The sequence below is a fragment of the Polypterus senegalus genome, chromosome 1, assembly GCF_016835505.1.
Source record: "Polypterus senegalus isolate Bchr_013 chromosome 1, ASM1683550v1, whole genome shotgun sequence".
Taxonomy (NCBI): Eukaryota; Metazoa; Chordata; class Cladistia; order Polypteriformes; family Polypteridae; genus Polypterus; species Polypterus senegalus.
The window spans coordinates 78,179,316-78,198,742 of record NC_053154.1 but is presented as its reverse complement, the minus strand read 5'-3'; the positions used below and the strand labels follow the sequence as shown (position 1 = coordinate 78,198,742).

The 19,427-nt window shown below is 37.8% G+C and overlaps 1 protein-coding gene across 1 annotated transcript in view; it reads right to left on the bottom strand.

The window, feature by feature from the left end:
- Positions 1-19,427, bottom strand: part of sv2a (synaptic vesicle glycoprotein 2A) — a 233,834-nt gene that overhangs the window by 48,588 nt on the left and 165,819 nt on the right. Inside the window, exons 3-6 of the mRNA XM_039751329.1 lie at positions 17,836-18,016; positions 16,839-16,990; positions 13,336-13,469; positions 972-1,061 (exon numbers count right to left, since the gene is read on the bottom strand). Coding sequence (XP_039607263.1) covers positions 972-1,061; positions 13,336-13,469; positions 16,839-16,990; positions 17,836-18,016 — 557 coding nt within the window. The remainder of the gene's footprint in view (positions 1-971; positions 1,062-13,335; positions 13,470-16,838; positions 16,991-17,835; positions 18,017-19,427) is intronic.

Genomic DNA, 19,427 nt, shown 5'->3' with positions numbered 1-19,427 from the left:
TGAATTGTCCCTAGTCTGTACTTGGGGTGGGGGTGTGTGAGTGTGTGTTCACCTTGCATTGGACTGGCACCCTGTCTAGCATTTGTTCATGCATTGCACCCTATGCCAGCTGGGTTTGGAATGAGCCTCAGACTCCCCTGTGACCCTGGTATGACATGACACTTTACAGCTCAAGGTCTTTGAGTCTTTACTCAGTGGAGTGTGATGTACAAAACTAACCAGAAAATTGAAAATTTACTCCAAAACCAATGTTGTGCAGATTATTGAAATGTAATATGAATAATAATAAAGTAAAATTAGTGGTGATATAATGTAATCTGATCTATGTTTATTCAACAATTGACAATTAACAAAGCACAGGGTTAAGACTTAATATTATTGATCTTTTAAGAACAATCTAAAATATATTAATTTTCACATTTTACCTTTGCTTTACAGTAACAGAAGGTCATGCTTTCCTACTCACTATCTGTCTTAAATCATTATTAATATTGGCATCCACTGTATATATGTAATCTGTTATGTATTGTACATAAATAATACTAAACATACATCACATATGTAGAATACAAAGTAATATGCTGTATGTAATCAGTTCCAGAAAGAAGACTTCTTTGTATAAATAATAACCTATATATAGGTATATACATCACAGAAACCCATTTTATTTTGTTTACTTTTATTTTTATTTCGCATTTGTTAATTTAAGCACTGAATAACCTAAGTTGTACATATTAATTCTATCATAAAAGTAACTTCATTGTAATGACTGTCCAAAGTAAATAAAGAAATCAAGAAAATAACATCTTCACTGTCTTAATCCTTTGAAATGAAACAATAATTATATGATTAAGAACAAATAAATGTAATAAAATTGACTGTTTGGAAGACATGGGTGAATGAAGAGACCTTTTAGTATTTGACGGAGTGTTTAGTGCGGTGTTCTAACATATTCATTAGATATTACTTACAGAGAACACTCTCTCCGGGTGACCCTTAGCTCTCATGTTGGTATCATGAACCTGCTTGAGGACCATCCATCCTTCATCATGCTTTCCATTCTAGAATATAAAAAAAAAAAAATATTTATTACAATATAAATAGGGTTACAGTCACATATGCAGAAAGCAATGAAATTCGTAAAATTTGAAACCCTGGGTAAATTAATAGCCAGATAAATACTGTCAAAACACCTTTTCTATATCAATAGCAATATTATAAGAACTTTGGACACACCACAATGATATAGAAAATACTACCAAAAATGTTAAATGATGCTGCTTTATTCTTTCAAGATTCAATCATCCTGTATTGTGAAAGGCAATGTAGGGTAGAGATCTTATTTTTAACAAAGTAAATCATATGAAGAGATTAATTTTTATGCAAATCTGCATTGTGAGTCAGATATGAACAATAATTAAGCAGCAGCATGCAGAAAGTAAGGCAGTAGTAGAGTAGTGGCACAGTGGCAGCATTTATACAACTGCAGTTACTTCCATTGGGTAAATTAACTGTGCAACTTATACAATCATAATTTCCCTGTTCAAGATGTACGCTGTACACTGTCTATGATTTGTTGGCCAACAAATGCCAGTAATGAAAATTGTCTAATTTCAAAGAAGAAAGCTAGTTGGCTCAGAATATGGATTTTTCCAGAAAAAAAAATTACAAAAAGATTGCAATACAGGCAATGGCCTTTAAGTCCCATCTCTAATCTGCAAACTATGTTTCACATGTGCACACAGCTAAGGGTATAGAGGATACTTCAGGGTGCCCATAAAGACTTGCAGCAAACTAGAAAAAAATATTTTCACACTAGCCAACCCACGGCATACCATACGCCGCATAATCAGGCCGGTTTTTTAATGATTTTTAAGCACAGGGAGAAAATTAACATTTGAAAAATCGGTAATGTAATAAATCAGCAAGAAAAGCAACGTTGTAGCAATGCACGGAACGAACCAACACACAATCATCCATGACCGAAAACTGGCGGACCGCAATCGCGCCTTCTCTTGCCAGACGGAGGGATGGGGGTGCCAGCGCGGAGTGTGGAACGGGAGGAGAGGAGAAGGACATCCATTCAGCTCCGTCCGTCATGCTAGTCTGATGATTTCTCGTTCAGTATGTACTGCCTGCTCATGTGCCCACCTCCAACTCGTCACATGAGTCGTTGGCTGCTTTTCTATATATAATCCACCAAGACACCCGACCACGGTAGTAGTGAGGTGGGAGGGGTGTGTGTACAAAGGGTAGGGACTCAACCAGTGGGAGCGTATGAGTCGCACTTAGTGGGAATTCCATGGTTTGCAGCCCGAGTGGGGTTCAACGGCTTAACCACACCTAGACACACGCTCAATCTCATGCATAATTGTTTATTGAATGCTAAACACTTCTGGAAAGACACAGTTGTCTAAAAAGGGAGGGTTTGAGGATACAACAGAAAGTGAATGAAAAGATGGAACTCTGGAGAGAGCAATATATAATTGTCCGTGAGTGAAGAAGACGCATGTTTGTCGCGGATGCGAATTGTTTGTATGTAGCATGTAAAACAGTTTGCTATGGTGCACGCGGTCGTGCGTCGTAACTGAAAACTCGGTTTTAAAGACTGCTTATTTCATTGTGTTTTAACCTCAGTTTTAAAGGATTGTTTTAAGGATCCCCCTCGCAAACTGTTTTACACGCTGCATATGGCGACTCACCTCCACGAGAAACATGCCTCTATGGGTGGCTCGGAGGTACATGAGGCCTCTACGACAGACGAATATAAACGACGCCGTTCTTTCTGTGTTATCGCACCCGAGTTGGTGGGCATGGCTCTGCGAGTTGTCGTCGTATCCAATGGTCTTGGAGTTGGTGGGCGTGGCTCCTCCCTGTGTGCGCCATAGGTATCTTACTTGTCGGCGGCTTAGTGAAATCCACGCCCCTTCCGGCGTGCTTTCCATGGTTGACTTGCCTTTCCATGGGTGTCTTGCCTTAGTGAATTATATATATATATAGATACTACAAGAATATTTTCCTAGTTAAGTAATTATAGTCAGTATATGACAGAAAATTTGAAAATCTGCTTAAGAAGGCAAAGCTGGGGGTAATTATAAACATTGTAATAATAAGTTAAATTATGAGAGAAGCTTGCTACTTGTTTTGCATGACATGTCGTGGGACTTGACCTCTTGTTATTAACCATCTCTTCATTATAGTATTTGATTGATTAGTGCATGAGCATTATTGCAATTTGTTTAATTTAAATCATTTGACATACATGCTTCATTACATCATAAGGAATCAAGATCAGGATAATTTTGATTTACATTAAAAACATATTAAAAACGTATATTGACTAGTTCCTGGTTTAAAATATGGTTTGGGCGACAGGTCACTGCAAGATCTATTTGAGAAGAGGGATTAGCCATGAATGGCAAAGCAGTCCACAACAAGGCATGTCCACCCCCCAGTCCACAACAAGGCAGAGTTATCTATTTATCCTGACATACAAACCTTCATGATGTGGAAAAAATGGGAGTTTCTGGAGCAAACACACATCAACTTGTAAAGGATCATAACAGTCCCCACAATTACACTGACAAGGCTGGAAGTCCAACTTATATGTTTGTAGCTGTAATTCAGTAGTGCTCACCATTTCACACGCGAGCTCCAGTCGCATACAGCTGTGTTGATTGATGCGTTTTGCTCAGTCTAAGGGACTCACTACACCTCTTTTAAACATGTCAGTCTCACCGAAAGAAATAACCACTTCCCCTGTCCTGTTCTTCTCCTCCAACCGCTCAATACCATTCAGGGCCTACAAGGTTGTTTTTTTTTCTAACATTTCTCCTTGATCAGCTTGCATATTATGAATTCAGAAAATGTGGTCAAAAGACATTTAAATGGAAATGACTTTGTGACAGAAGCGCTGACAGTCAGATTACCCACATGATTTCCTGACAATGAGCCTATTTGCTTTTTTAATGCATTCCACTCTACCAGGCAAAAAACCAAGTTCAGCGTATTAGGATAATAAATTTTATCAGAATTTAATTCCATAGTTGTATTGGCCTCAAAAGCACAGAGAGAAGGGAAAGCAGACTTCAGTGACAGCATAGAAATTAACTATTTGGAAATCAATGCATGATCTATAATCTAACACTGTAAAGGCACTGGTGCATATTTAAGCTAGTGGATACCAGCCTTGTATTTTGCTTCAACTCTATATTTGTGGAAAGCATCATTGAGTGTTTGACATTTTGTAAAGATTTACGGTCAAGTTCAACAATGAAGCTAAATTCTAAGGATGCTGTGTGTGCCTGAAGGTTGTACGATAGCAAATCAATCATTCCTTGTTTCACAGAATGTTATTAATAATATAGTATGAAGGCATGCCCTGTGGTGGGCTGGCACCCTGCCCAAGGTTTGTTTCCTGCCTTGCGCCCTGTGTTGGCTGGGATTGGCTCCAGCAGACCCCCATGACCCAATAGTTAGGATACAGCAGGTTGGATAATGGAGGGATGGAGTATGAAGGTAAGAATACAATAGCTATGTGAACTATCAAGGTCATGGTCTTGCATTTACAAAATAGGTTGCCAGAAAGTCCACATTGCATAATGGTCATTTAAAAAAGAACATATGGCTTTTAAGGAATGGGCATATTTCTTGATAGCATACAATTGCAGAAAAGCATAGTTCAACATGAAAGTAATAAGAAAGATGGCATAGTGGTCTGCATTATTATTCAAAACATCCTCATAACGGCTCAAACACACACTCACACTGGACAGATCTTACGTCACAACTAGACATTCATACAAAACCACAGATAGGATCTGTGAGGTAGCAACTCAATCCACCTTGCTCCTACAAATGCTTCTAACAACATTTCTATTTATTATTTTATTAAATTCATTTCACAGGAATAAGAATTTGTTTTGCAGAATCTAGACATTCTCACTCTACAATGATATGTGGTGGATTAAGAAAGTATCCTGACTCCCTTCTCTTTTTGAATTTTTGTAAAAAATCCTAAAGTCCTGTATTTACTTTGTTATTTTGGGGCACTGCATTTTGCTTGATGACAGAAAAATCTATTTAAATGATTTTAACAATAAGGTTGCAACATAAGAAAATGTGAAGGGGTCTGAATACTTTCTTAATCCACTGTAGGTGAAGAACAAACCCACTCAATCCTTTATATAAGAATAAAAAAACAACAACATACATACTACTCTGATGCTGGCATCATTTTTACCTTTACTTCCATTTAATACGGAAGCTCTGAACCACACAATGAAAAAAATATGGGATAACTCCTATCCTGTATGTACGTGAAAACATCCTGTACATACGTGAAAATATCTTGTATGTACGGGATACTTTTATGTATATACAAGATGTTTTCATGTATGTATGCAATAATTTCACATATGTATGATTTGTTTTCATGTACAGTACATGTGGGATACTTTTATGTACGTACGAGATGTTTTCACATACATACGAACAAAATGTTTTTAAATATGCACAGTATACCCAAAGTGCATTTTTGTAATTTGTTTAATCTAATTTTATCTCGTACGTACATGAAAACATCTTGTACGTACGTGAGTGTCATTGTGCAGTTCAGAGCTTTCACAATTTCAATTTCTTGTAATACAAAGAAATGACAAAGCACATCAGGTTCCAAATGCTCTTGACATAATTCTCTTGTGTATGAAATGTAAGAAGCACATCTCACCTAAACATATACTGGGTCTGCTACACAATGGCATCCCAAGTGATGCCAATGCCATCTAACAATGTGCTAAACTCCAAAACCTCTACTGTTTATGCTATATGAAGTTACTTTATTTTTGACATCTTCTGAAACAAGTCTTTCTATAAAAAGCCCTGCTACAAAAGCGTCAGCAAATGTTAACTTCTATTTCTGTTAATTTGTGGAAATCTCTCTACAGGCTTGTTGGTAGGGTTCTAGCAATAAAAAAGTTAAATAGTGCCTCATACAATTTTAAACAGCTGATTCTTTATTAAAATTTCTTTTCAAATTATTCTTTTTTATTTACTAATGCTGTACTTTCTGTAAAATGTATCGATTCTTCTTTTCACTTAAGTCATATTTATGTTAAGTTCATCATATTTGCATTATCATTTGATGCAAGGACTATTCTTAAAACGTCTGTCAGTCTCACTATTTTCCTGTTATTTATGTTACAAATTTAATTAATATTCATGTGTCTCTTGTAGATGTGCTTCTTACTACTACATTTACTGTAGTCAGCTGAGTTCTCTTTATTCTCAGTAAGTGTACTTCTACTTAAGAACTCATTTAAACTGTATTTATGCTTTGCAAATTGTCTTATGATTGTGATCAAAATAGGCAATGTGTAATTTAAATAACTAGGCTTCTATTGTTATTTGAAATTACAGTAGCCAAAAGAATATGGTACAGACCGAAAAAATAAAATGAAGTGGACTGTAAAATATCTGTACTTGATGTCTTTGAGGGATTACAATGATTCTCAGGGGTACATTGTGACGATTAGTTGATAAGACTCCAGAGTCACCTCTTCCACTGAAATGTTCAACAACATGATTTGCCAGAAATCCATTTTAATTCATAGTGAGCACCATTGACTGTGCTATTTATAGATAGTTTACCATACATGCAGTTGCCAACTAAAACATAGTCAGATTAAGTGACTAATTCAGGGCCACAAACTTGAACCAGTGAAAGAATTTTAATGAGTGACTTGAGAGGTTTATGTCCAGAAGGACCTCTATTCTAATCAGGAATAGGACTTTATTGATTATGGCTTTTTGATATGATTTACTCAAAGGAAAGGAGAAAAGATCCAAATCTTAAAACTTACAGAACGTGTCCAGTTTGGAGCAGGAAAGATTCTTATTTCAGAAAACATGTGTTTGTTTGTTTCTGAGGTATGCTTATAAAAACAAAAGGAAACTTGAAATGATACATTTTATTAAAGAATCTTGGCACTATTTTTCCTGTGGTAAGGATACTTTTTATTCATTTGTCTGTTTACAGTGACCGTCATGGGAGTAGATTTCATGTAAATAAGGAAGTAAATGCCATGATACCATGCATGTGTCTGTATCCAGCTGAAAAACAGACAGGTTATTTATTTACCTCAGCATGTAAAAAAAATGAAACGAAAACAAATAAGAATAAACCTACAGTAGCTACAAATTTCTCTGGAAGCTCTGAACTGCACAATGATAAAAATGCATGGAATAGCACTTATCTCATATGTAAGTGAAAATATCTCATACATACATAAAAGTATCAAAGTACGTACGAGACGTTTTCATGTATGTTCAGGAAACATTCATGTACATATTACAAAAAATTACAAAAGTGCACTTCGGGTATAAAATATCTTGTACGCACAGGAAAGTATCCCGTATGTATGTGAAAACAGTTTGTACTTATTTAAAAGTATCTCATATGATAATTTAATGTGCATACAGGATATTTTCATGTACCCCAGGATAGGGGTTATCCCATAACTTTTTTCATTGTGCGGTTTAGTGCTTCTGTAATAAACCACTGATAGAAAATAATAATTTATTTGACCACTGCAAGACAAGCCTAGACAGGAGTCCCCATGGACTATGATGTTTGCTGATGACATTGTGATCTGTAGCAATAGTAGGGAGCAGGTTGAGGAGACCCTGGAGAGGTGGAGATATACTGTAGAGAGGAGAATGAAGGTCAGTAGAAACAAGACAGAATACATGTGTGTAAATGAGAGGGAGATCAGTGGAATGGTGAGGATGCAAGGAGTAGAGTTGGTGAAGGTGGATGAGTTTAAATACTTGGGATCAACAGTACAGAGTAATGGGGATTGTGGAAGAGAGGTGAAAAAGAGAGTACAGGCAGGGTGGAATGGGTGGAGAAGAGTGTCAGGAGTAATTTGTGACAGACGGGTATCAGCAAGAGTGAAAGGGAAGGTCTACAGGACGATAGTGAGACCAGCTATATTATATGGGTTGGAGGCGGTGACACTGATAAGAAAACAGGAGACAGAACTGGAGGTGGCAGAATTAAAGATGCTAAGATCTGTTTTGGGTGTGACAAGGATGGATAGGATTAGAAATGAGTACATTAAAGGGTCAGCTCAAGTTGGACGGTTGGAAGACAAAGTCAGAGAGGTGAGATTGTGTTGGTTTGGACATGTGCAGAGGAGAGAAGCTGAGTATATTGAGAGAAAGATGCTAAGGATAGAGCTGCCAGGGAAGAGGAAAAGAGGAAGGCCTAAATGAAGGTTTATGGATATGGTGAGAGAGGACATGCAGGTGACCGGTGTAACAGAACAAGATGCAGTGGACAGAAAGATATGGAAGAAGATGATCCGCTGTGGCAACCCCTAACAGAAACAGCCAAAAGAAGAAGAAGAAGAAAAGCCTCTTAGAAAATAAGAAAAAAAAATGTGCTTTTTAAGAAATAAATGATTGAAATAGGAAAATTACACGACAGGGCAATAAGAAAATTTTACTTGGTAATGCTGACTCTGATTAAGTACAACCATCTATATATAAGAAATAAAAAATCTTTGAATAGGTGAATTTTAATATATTTTAAACAGCCTACAAAGCTGCCTGGTTCAGTGGAGTCCCTCAGGGGTCTGTCCTTAGACCGTTACTTTTTCTGATTTATATTAATGACATTGATTCTGGTATACTTAGTAAAATTCACAGATGACTCTAAAACTGGAGGAATGGCAGACACTGAGGAGCAAGAATTAAAGAATTCAAAAATATCTGGACAAGCTTTAGAACTGGGCAAACACCTGAAAAATGTAGTTTAATTTAGAAAAATGCTAAATGCTACAGTTGGGCAACAGGAATGGTAATTATAAATATAAAATGGAAAACACTGTCTTATAGGAAGCAGCCTCTGTAAAGGACTTCCATCCATCCATCCATCCATCTATCCATTATCCAACCCACTATATCCTAACTACAGGGTCACGGGGGTCTGTCGGAGCAAATCCCAGCCAACACAAGGTGCAAGGCAGGAAACAAACCGCAGGGCACTGTGAAGGATTTAGTGGTTTATATTAACACAATGTTTTCATTGTCAAAGCAATGTGCAGGAGCAATTAAAAGAGAAATAAAATGTTAGGTTATATTGTAAAAACTGTTATGCTTATTGATATTATGCTTAGACTATATAATTGCACTAGTGAGACAGCATCTGGAGTGTTGTGTGCAGTTCTGGTCACCACACTATAAAGACACAGCAGGACTTGAAGCTGTGCCGAGGATGCCAACAAAGTATATTTTAGGACTTAAGGATACATCATACATGGAAAGACTCCGAGAATTAAACCTGTTTAGTGTCAAGCAAGAGGAGATTGTGTGTGAACCTGAATGAGGTCTTTAAAATCCTCAAAGCCATTGATAAAGTAGATCCAGCAACATTCTTTCAGCTTACTGTGAAATCACATACTCAAGGACACCAATGGATATTAAGGGTAAGTGCATTAAACACTTCTTTATGCTAAGAGTTGTGGGAATCTGGACCAAACTACTGAGACATGTAGTGGAAGCAGAAACCTTGACAACCCTTAATAAATATCTGGATGAGATATTGGGACTACTAACAGTAGCTTTAGCTAAATAAATAAACTTGATGGACTGAATGGCCTCCTCTCATTTGACATTATTTTATCATCACAGTGGTGCTATTTTTAAATTAATGTTGTCCTGAAATTAAAGTCAAGACAACTCAAGGCTAGACATCTTTAATTAAGTAAAAAAATCTTGTATGCGCAATGCTAAATGAGATTTTTAATCTCATGTGGGAAAATGTGAAGTATTCTCCCTCAAAATAAGAAATTTATACTTAAGATAATGTTTTTATGCAGTATTAAAAACTTGAGAAAAATCGTACTCAAATCACTCTTAAAAGAACAACGATAACTGCACGTCATGATAAAATATACAGTATGCTATAGGAAACCACACTTCCTGGGCAAAAGGTTGCTATGGAAAGAGACAGGCTGGCCTTCTTTTAAAATGGCAGAATTTCACTAAAAAAGTCTTTTTCAAGATGTGGATCGATACTTGAGAAAATTGTTGGCTTGAGAATGGAAGTATTCACTAAATTTTAAGGCTTTTCTCCTCATGTTAGGATGATGATGTCCAGGAGATGATATTTTAAACCTGAAGAACAAGTATGGTGTTTTAATTTTATAAAAACTGATTTAAGATTTTCCTGTAGCAAACTAATGTATACCATGATTGTAATAAAATAACTTTGATTTGAAAAAAAAAAACCAAACTTATCCTTAAAAGTAGTTTATTTTACAAAAGGAATAAACAGTTGACTGCAACTTCCAGATTGGAAAATTGAATGAAATTTACAAATGCAACATATCAGATGTTAAGCCTTGAGAGCCATTTAATTAACAATGTGCTTACAGGAGGCTGAAGAGCTGAAAGATTGTGTTTGTAAGAAACACTTTATTTTTCAACCTTACTTTTCACATTTTTTAGTATTTCTGCAGATAAACATTCTCTGTTGATTTTACTAAATAGTAATTAACCAGTAACAGCACACTGCACAATAACATGCAGTGAATGCACTTGACTTGAGCATTCATAGTTTTCATCCTCTTTCTCTTCACGTTTATCATTCATTTGCTCAGAGGTTGATGCGCTTGCTGCTTCCTGAGCTGCTTTTCTTTTCTCCACCCTAGCGGGCCGCTGCTTCTTTTTTTTTGTCGCCATCTTTTTGTGTTAAAACTGATTAAGTCAGTGTTTATGTTGCAATTACTTAGTACGTTTTCTTTAATGTTTCACTTAAACTGGCACTTTAGCCTTTAATCTGCCTCAAGAATGATTTAAGATATGAAGAGGTACGGGATGTGATGGTGAAGGTAGCAGGGATGAAAATGGCGCCCATAAACATGTGCCACATGGCTGCTGCCGAGAGTTGATTCTACAATGAAATAAAATAAAAATAAAAAGAGGAATAACCTTGGAGGTCAATCATCACCCTAAAAGCGGACAGTAGAGGTCAAAAAGTATATGTGTATCAAATTTCAGGTCAATAGTTCAGACTGTTTGTGAGCTACAGGTGATTTAAAATCCTGGACAGACAAACGAACAGCCACGGTAGCGTATTATATATATACTGTAGATATGACTACATTTTAAATTTCAAAGCTAAAGATAGCATGGTAGAAATAATCATCACTTGGTCTAGTTGTAGCATTGCTACTTACATTTCCTACAACTCCCAGCAACCCCGGTAGTGTTACAATTGGGCAGCTTCAGAATGGTGCAGGGGTTGATGAGAAGGATGCTAATTGGGCATCCTCTTTATAATGGGGCCAGAAAGATGCAGAGTGGATGATCTGTGTTTATTCATTTCTATGCTTTTCACCCCTAAAGGGGGTCACCTTGCATGTCCTGTAAGGTACCCGCTCTAGCAAGGCTATGTAGTTTGAATAATAATAATAATAATTCTTTACATTTATATTGCACTTTTCTCACTATTCAAAACTCTCTCCATGTAGGAGGACCCATGGATGCAAACCCATGATCTCCTTACTGCGAGGAGGCAGCACTACTACTGTGCCACCTGACTGAAAGCAGGCAGCATAACTGATGTACTCACTAGTTGAGTCCTGCAAATGAGTACAAGTACTGAAACCTAACTAAATGAATGCAAATTTAAAATGCTGGCTGTAAATGAAGAGTACACCTCATTTACTTTAAAAAGTCCACTTTGTATTTATTAGGTTTTATTAAGCAGCTGATTAAAGCCAATTAAGTGAGTGCATGGGTTGGACCGTGCATGTCCATTTATTAGAATGGATTTCTGCCTTGCATTGTCTGCAAAGTTAAGCTTCAGATCTCTGCAGTCATGGCTAGGATAGGCAGGTTTTGAAAAATGATGGATATAATATTATTTATTATACATTTGAAAGAGGGTATTAAATAACACAAAAAGAGAGGGAGAGGCCTGATACCAGCTCTCTACAGCTATGGCTGATGTCACTGAAATGATGAGCTTTTGCTCCTCCCTATGACGCATAAACCAGGATCACTTTAAACACAGACAATGCAGACAGTACATTCTAGTACCATCCAAAGCGTACACATTAACGCTGAAACAGCAGTCGCTTGATTTTACACTGCCTTCACAGGAGGGTTAGGCTTGGGAAAAAGCAATTTACAGTCAGGTAAAGTGTGTTAATAATGTAACTTTCAGATAAATAGTAACATGATTGCAGTGGCAGGATACTCCTTTAACCTTCTTGACACAGATAAGTTTTCAATTTGCCATTCAGCAGCTTGCCAACATAAATAGTACTTTTGCCATTCTTGCCGGTAGATTTTATTGTCTTTATTAAATTATATGTGCCTCAGCATAAAGCGACAAATAGCTTACACTTCAAAATTGCCTGTTATGGAGCCAGTGCAGCTCTCACTCTAGAGGAACCTCCCAAAACAGTGCCCACCAACTTCTGGTTTAAGTAATCAGGTTGGGGTGCATTGCCCTTTCAGCATTCTAGTATTAAAATAAGTGTGCATATAAACAGTATCTTCATCACTGCTTTCAAATGTCTGGCTAAGTGACCATACAGCATACCACTGTGTCCCGAGTCTCCCAGATTTTCAGTCAATACTTCAGTCAGCATCAAACATGGACTGGCTAAGGGCTCTGTTGGCTGCTCATCACAATACTGTTTCCTGTTCAAGGTTTCTTTTACTTTTGGTTTGTTTTATTTTTTATGACAGCTTGCAGTTCAGACCAGCCACATATACTACCTGTGCCAAGCCCCTATAGTCCAAGTTTTGTTACCTTGCATCCCTATTATGGTATTTCTTTAGTTGAGACTATACCACTGCCCAGGCTTGGCCTCCTAGTACACCTTTCTGCCTTTATCCCACTCCTTCTGCCAATATGATTCTGCCTACAACAGAATGTTCTGAATAAGGACAAGACTGCAACATAACAGCAACTTCTTCTTCATCTTTAAAAAGAAAAAACAATATTGAACATGTTTTGCTGAATCAGATTGAGATTTAATAATAATTAAGAGTTTGGTTAGAAAGAAAGCCAGAAACTACAGTAACTCCTGGAAAAATATTGGCAAGTGATTGCTCAAAAGAACAAAAAAACAAAACCCTTTTTTTATTACACAGCAAATAAGATTTAAAAGTAGTCACTTATTTCCTAAACCCTTATCCACTGTACCTCACACCCTCGAAAAGTGATGACAAATAAATTGCAGTTGTTGATAAAATAAATGCTACATACATTAACCTAGCTTGCCTCTAAGTAAATGACATAAAAATATTACTGACCTCCAGGAAGAATCGAGGGCTCTCAGGCATGGAGGTGAGAGCTGCAATGGCAAACACCGAAGGGAAGGCACAGACCAATACAAATACTCGCCAACTGTGGAACTGGTATGCTGACCCCATTGCAAAGCTCCAGCCTGCACACACATAAAAAAGGGAGGTGATTGCACAAGCAGGCATAACTTTAGTATTATTATTAATAATAATAAAGAACAACTTCATACTTATTCAACAAAAGTCTTTGTCTTAATTGTTTTGGGGTGATTTCCAAGGAAGACAATGTTGTGCGAGAAAACTAAATGTAGTTCTGACAGCAGCTTCCATGGGACTGCTAAATTAGAATTACTGAAGGAAGTTTAATTTCTCCACTTCGGATCAGATTACGGTGCTTATTTCCTAAATGGTAGCCAGTCTATAATGAGTTGACGTACCTCAGAATGATGGCTGCTAATTTATATTTAATTATTCATACTTGCATCTACTTATAAGAAATTTAACTATTGATGTTAGTCATTTTAAAAGAGGCACTATGACTCAAAGATTGGTCTGAAGAATAAGACAGATAGTACTGACAATTGTAAGATGACAATAAAATCAAAGCACAGCATTCTCAGACCTGTGTAAATATATTTATGGCCACGAGTAGTGGAGTTTATCCCACCATTGGGTCCTAATTCACTGCCATTCATGCACACAGGGTCTGTTTTTCACCAATGAACCTATCAAATGCAGCTTTGAGATGAGGGAGAAAAATGCCTGCAGATATAGGGACACAGACATAGACACAGACTATATGGGAAATTTGAACCCAGATCCATGAAGAAGCAGCACTAACCAATGCACCACCATGCCAATAACCACAAACTAAGGAGACATGCTAATTTAATCACAATAGTAAGCAAGGATCTGTCCAGTTGAGGCTGTTAGATTATTTATGGTCATATATATATATATATATATATATATATATATATATATATATACATATATACATACATATACAGGTCCTTCTCAAAAAATTAGCATATTGTGATAAAGTTCATTATTTTCTGTAATGTACTGATAAACATTAGACTTTCATATATTTTAGATTCATTACACACAACTGAAGTAGTTCAAGCCTTTTATTGTTTTAATATTGATGATTTTGGCATACAGCTCATGACAACCCAAAATTCCTATCTCAAAAAATTAGCATATCATGAAAAGGTTCTCTAAACGAGCTATTAACCTAATCATCTGAATCAACTAATTAACTCTAAACACCTGCAAAAGATTCCTGAGGCTTTTAAAAACTCCCAGCCGGGTTCATTACTCAAAACCGCAATCATGGGTAAGACTGCCGACCTGACTGCTGTCCAGAAGGCCATCATTGACACCCTCAAGCAAGAGGGTAAGACACAGAAAGAAATTTCTGAACGAATAGGCTGTTCCCAGAGTGTTGTATCAAGGCACCTCAGTGGGAAGTCTGTGGGAAGGAAAAAGTGTTGCAGAAAACGCTGCACAACGAGAAGAGGTGACCGGACCCTGAGGAAGATTGTGGAGAAGGACCGATTCCAGACCTTGGGGAACCTGCGGAAGCAGTGGACCGAGTCTTGAGTAGAAACATCCAGAGCCACCGTGTACAGGCGTGTGCAGGAAATGGGCTACAGGTGCCGCATTCCCCAGGTCAAGCCACTTTTGAACCAGAAACAGCGGCAAAAGCGCCTGACCTGGGCTACAGAGAAGCAGCACTGGACTGTTGCTCAGTGGTCCAAAGTACTTTTTTCGGATGAAAGCACATTTTGCATGTCATTCGGAAATCAAGGTGCCAGAGTCTGGAGGAAGACTGGGGAGAGGGAAATGCCAAAATGCCTGAAGTCCAGTGTCAAGTACCCACAGTCAGTGATGGTCTGGGGTGCCATGTCAGCTGCTGGTGTTGGTCCACTGTGTTTTATCAAGGGCAGGGTCAATGTAGCTAGCTATCAGGAGATTTTGGAGCACTTCATGCTTCCATCGGCTGAAAAGCTTTATGGAGATGAAGATTTCATTTTTCAGCACGACCTGGCACCTGCTCACAGTGCCAAAACCACTGGTAAATGGTTTACTGACCATGGTATTACTGTGCTCAATTGGCCTGCCAACTCTCCTGACCTGAACCCCATAGAGAATCTGTGGGATATTGTGAAGAGAAAGTTGAGAGACCCAAGACCCAACACTCTGGATGAGCTTAAGGCCATTATCGAAGCATCCTGGGCCTCCATAACACATCAGTAGTGCCACAGGCTGATTGCCTCCATGCCACGCAGCATTGAAGCAGTCATTTCTGCAAAAGGATTCCCGACCAAGTATTGAGTGCATAACTGAACATAATTATTTGAAGGTTGAATTTTTTTGTATTAAAAACACTTTTCTTTTATTGGTCGGATGAAATATGCTAATTTTTTGAGATAGGAATTTTGGGTTTTCACGAGCTGTATGCCAAAATCATCAATATTAAAACAATAAAAGGCTTGAACTACTTCAGTTGTGCGTAATGAATCTAAAATATATGAAAGTCTAATGTTTATCAGTACATTACAGAAAATAATGAACTTTATCACAATAATACTGTATGTATATATATATATATATATATATACTGTATGTATGTATATATATATATATATATATATATATATATTGTGGCATCCGGCCCAGGAGGACCAGAGGAGGGCTTGTGCCTCCTTCAGACCGCGAGGGGGCGTCCGCCCTGGTTATGTTGGGGGCCTCGGGTAAAGGGCTTGGAAGCCCAGCCCTGTAGGGACCCGTGGCCACCGCCAGGCGGCGCCCCGGTGCCCGGATATCCCTGGAGCCCAACACTTCCGCCACACCAGGAAGTGCTGGGGGGAAGACGACTGGGGACACCCGGACGGCTTCCGGGTGCGCAGCCAGCACTTCCGCCACACTGGGGCGTGGCTACGGAGGAATGCCGGGAAGCAGCTGGAGCCCATCCAGGCTCCTATTTAAGGGGCCGCCTCCCTCGATGGTGGATGTCGGGTGGAAGTGGATAGAGCTGGAGAGAGGACTGGAGGCTAGGCCAGGAGAAAGGCATTGGAACTGTGAGGCCTGGACATTTGGGAGAACGGTGCAAGAGGCACTGGGACGTGCACTGACGTAATTATTGTACATATTCCTGTAAATAAACGTGTGTTGGGTGAACTTACGATGTCCGTCTGTCTGTGTCCGGGCCAGCGTCCACAATATATATACTATTCATTCCCAAAAACGTTTTTTGTTTAATCCAGCCTCATAGGAAGTGCAAAGCAAGGAATCAACTGAGTTGCTCACACGACACACAGACACCCACTCAATTTGAGATTAATGAGAATCATCAAATAATGTCAAATCCCTATTTCTTTTAATGTAGGAGGAAACCAAAGAAAGGTCCTGAAGACTGAGACTAAAAGTATGTTCCTTAAGCTGCGAGGCAACAGTAGTCATCAGTGCTAATGGGTTTTGTATTTATGTCAGTCTTCTGTCCTTACCATAGTGTGGGATGATGGCCCAGGCCATAGCTGAAGCATAGATCCCTCCTATCATCCAGAACATGCACAGCCAGCTAAGATGTTCCCCTCTCTTTTCTTGAGCAAGGAACTCGGAAAAGTATGAGAAAACAATAGGAATGGACCCTCCAATGCTGCAAAGAAAGAAAAGAATAACTCAGCAAAAAACAAAAGGTTCATAAAGAGCCTTAATTAGGAGTGGTAATCGATATTTAATTGTTCACATCTGTATCTACTCATCAGAAATGTGATTATTGATGCAAACAGAAATCTAACAAAGTAGGCTTTTACATTTTTGGAGGAGATGATTCAACAAAACAGAAATGCAAGCTTGCTAACAAGCTAGAGACAAAGACTACAGATAAGATGAGAATGCTTTATCTAGCCTGAGGTTATCAGTGGAGTCCCACTGGGATGGTTTCTGCCTGTAACTGTACACATGAAATATGATAAATCAGACTTTACACCAAACTGAAAGGAAAACTTAATGTTTGGAGACAAAGTTGTGCTTATGTTGAAGGAGTTTAGGGGGACAAACTGTGAAACCTTAAAGAAGCACAAGACGGTCACTAGACAGAGACTCTACAAAAAGTTGGAAGCAATTTGTTGAAAATGGATATAAAATCTGCTAAAATAATTACCCTACCAGTAATAACTGATTGCCACCAAAACCTTAAATATCGCTCACATTGGAGCATAGTAAATGACGACAGACAGACTTTTTTCTTACGAGTCAGCATTCTCAGATAAATTGACTACTTTTATATATTCATTATTTTGGGAGTTTTATTACTAGAAATATCTGCACTGCACAATGACTTACTGTATATACAATCATTTATCCATCTGCTGTCTTGCAATTTTCACTTGATCTTTTTATTTTATACATACATTTAGTTTAATGCTCTGCCTGTTTTATTGCTTTTAATTGTCCTTGTACTATAGTCCAAACCTTTAATTTTAAAAAAAATGTGATTACCCCACTCCAGACAAAAGTCGGCAGAAAAGGAAGGTGCTGTAGCCTTGCACAAAAGATGAGAAGAATGCAAAGACACTGTTGATGGAGAGAGAGATGAGCAGACATTGTCTCCTGCCAATCCGGTCTGCCAGTCCACCCCACAGAAAAGCACCCACCATCATACCAAGGTAAACAATCAAACCTGCAGTCAAAGAGAAAACACAGTTTTGAATATCACAATGATCCATGTGATAGTAACAAAAACAAGAAATGTGTCACTGAAGGGTCATTAATAATCTATGACACGTTTTATGCCAAATTAGGAAGCCCAGACATGCACAATAATTTTAACAAGAAATGTTTCAGAGCACCAAGCTAAGAATGGCACATATTGAAGAAACTTAAAAAGGGAGCTATTTTACCCAAATGTTTAATATGAAAATATCTCACTGCTCATTTTACAAGACAGTAGATCCTTTTAACATAATGATGCCATTACATGGACTAATAAAACAAAAACAGAATTGGCAAACAAAATGGACACATGGGGTTATTTTGCTTTGTAAAATTCTTCTTATCTGTAATCTCACTATGAAGGTTGCTGTATAAAATAAATGTGGTTTGACTTGCTTTATCCAAGCTCCATTAGATAGAAAAGTAGACAGTGCAATGCTTTCTGTGTTATTTAAATGCAAAAAGTCCAATAAAGTGAGACTTCTCTTTCCTGAGCATACTTATGTATTGTCTTTTCAAACCATTTACAAAGATGTGTAAAAAATATTATAGCCAAAGACAGAACTTTAATTATATACTCAAGGTTTGTGCAATACTGTTGATGACTCTCCTCCATATATGTGTAAAAAATTGATATGGAAATTAGAGTATATATATTAGATAAGAACAACAATTTAAATCACACAGATGAACTAAATTTGATGCGCACATTGTCATATCATTTACATAAACCTTGTAACAAATCATATTAATAGAATTCTATACGTCTCAAAGCTAAGTTTGCTTTCTTTTCACAAAAAACAGGAGTATTTCAGCCTGGATACACCTAGGAAGGTCCAAGTAGACATAAGGGAACCTGCCCAGAAAACTAATTTCTCTTTTTCGGTTGTGTTACTACTTGAGGGTAGAATTCCTGCAGCATTCCTTCAGTTAAACAGTGAATTGTGTACTCCAGGACACTGAAGGAGCACCAAGATTTATGAGAATCTAGAACAAACCATCTCTATATATAATCTTCATTTGGATCTTGATCTTTGTTTGTCCGTGAATGAATTAGAAGAAGAAGCACTAGATGTCAGTAAAGAGACAGCTAAAACATACGCATTGCATTAAGAATCTCCTCCAGGCTTATACTACTGAAGACTGTAGTACTCCAGTCACACCTCAAAACACAGACATTCAAACTAAACAAATTAACTAAAGAGATCTTCATTTAGATCTTGATCTTTGTTTGTCCGCGAATTTCACGCATGCGTAGACCACCTTCCAGTTTAGTACGTTGTTGTTACTCACGGATGTCAACAATGTGCCGGTATAACGAAAGGGGTGGTGGACAGTGTTACACTGGTTAGCTCCTGAGGCCTGGTTAGAGAATGAGA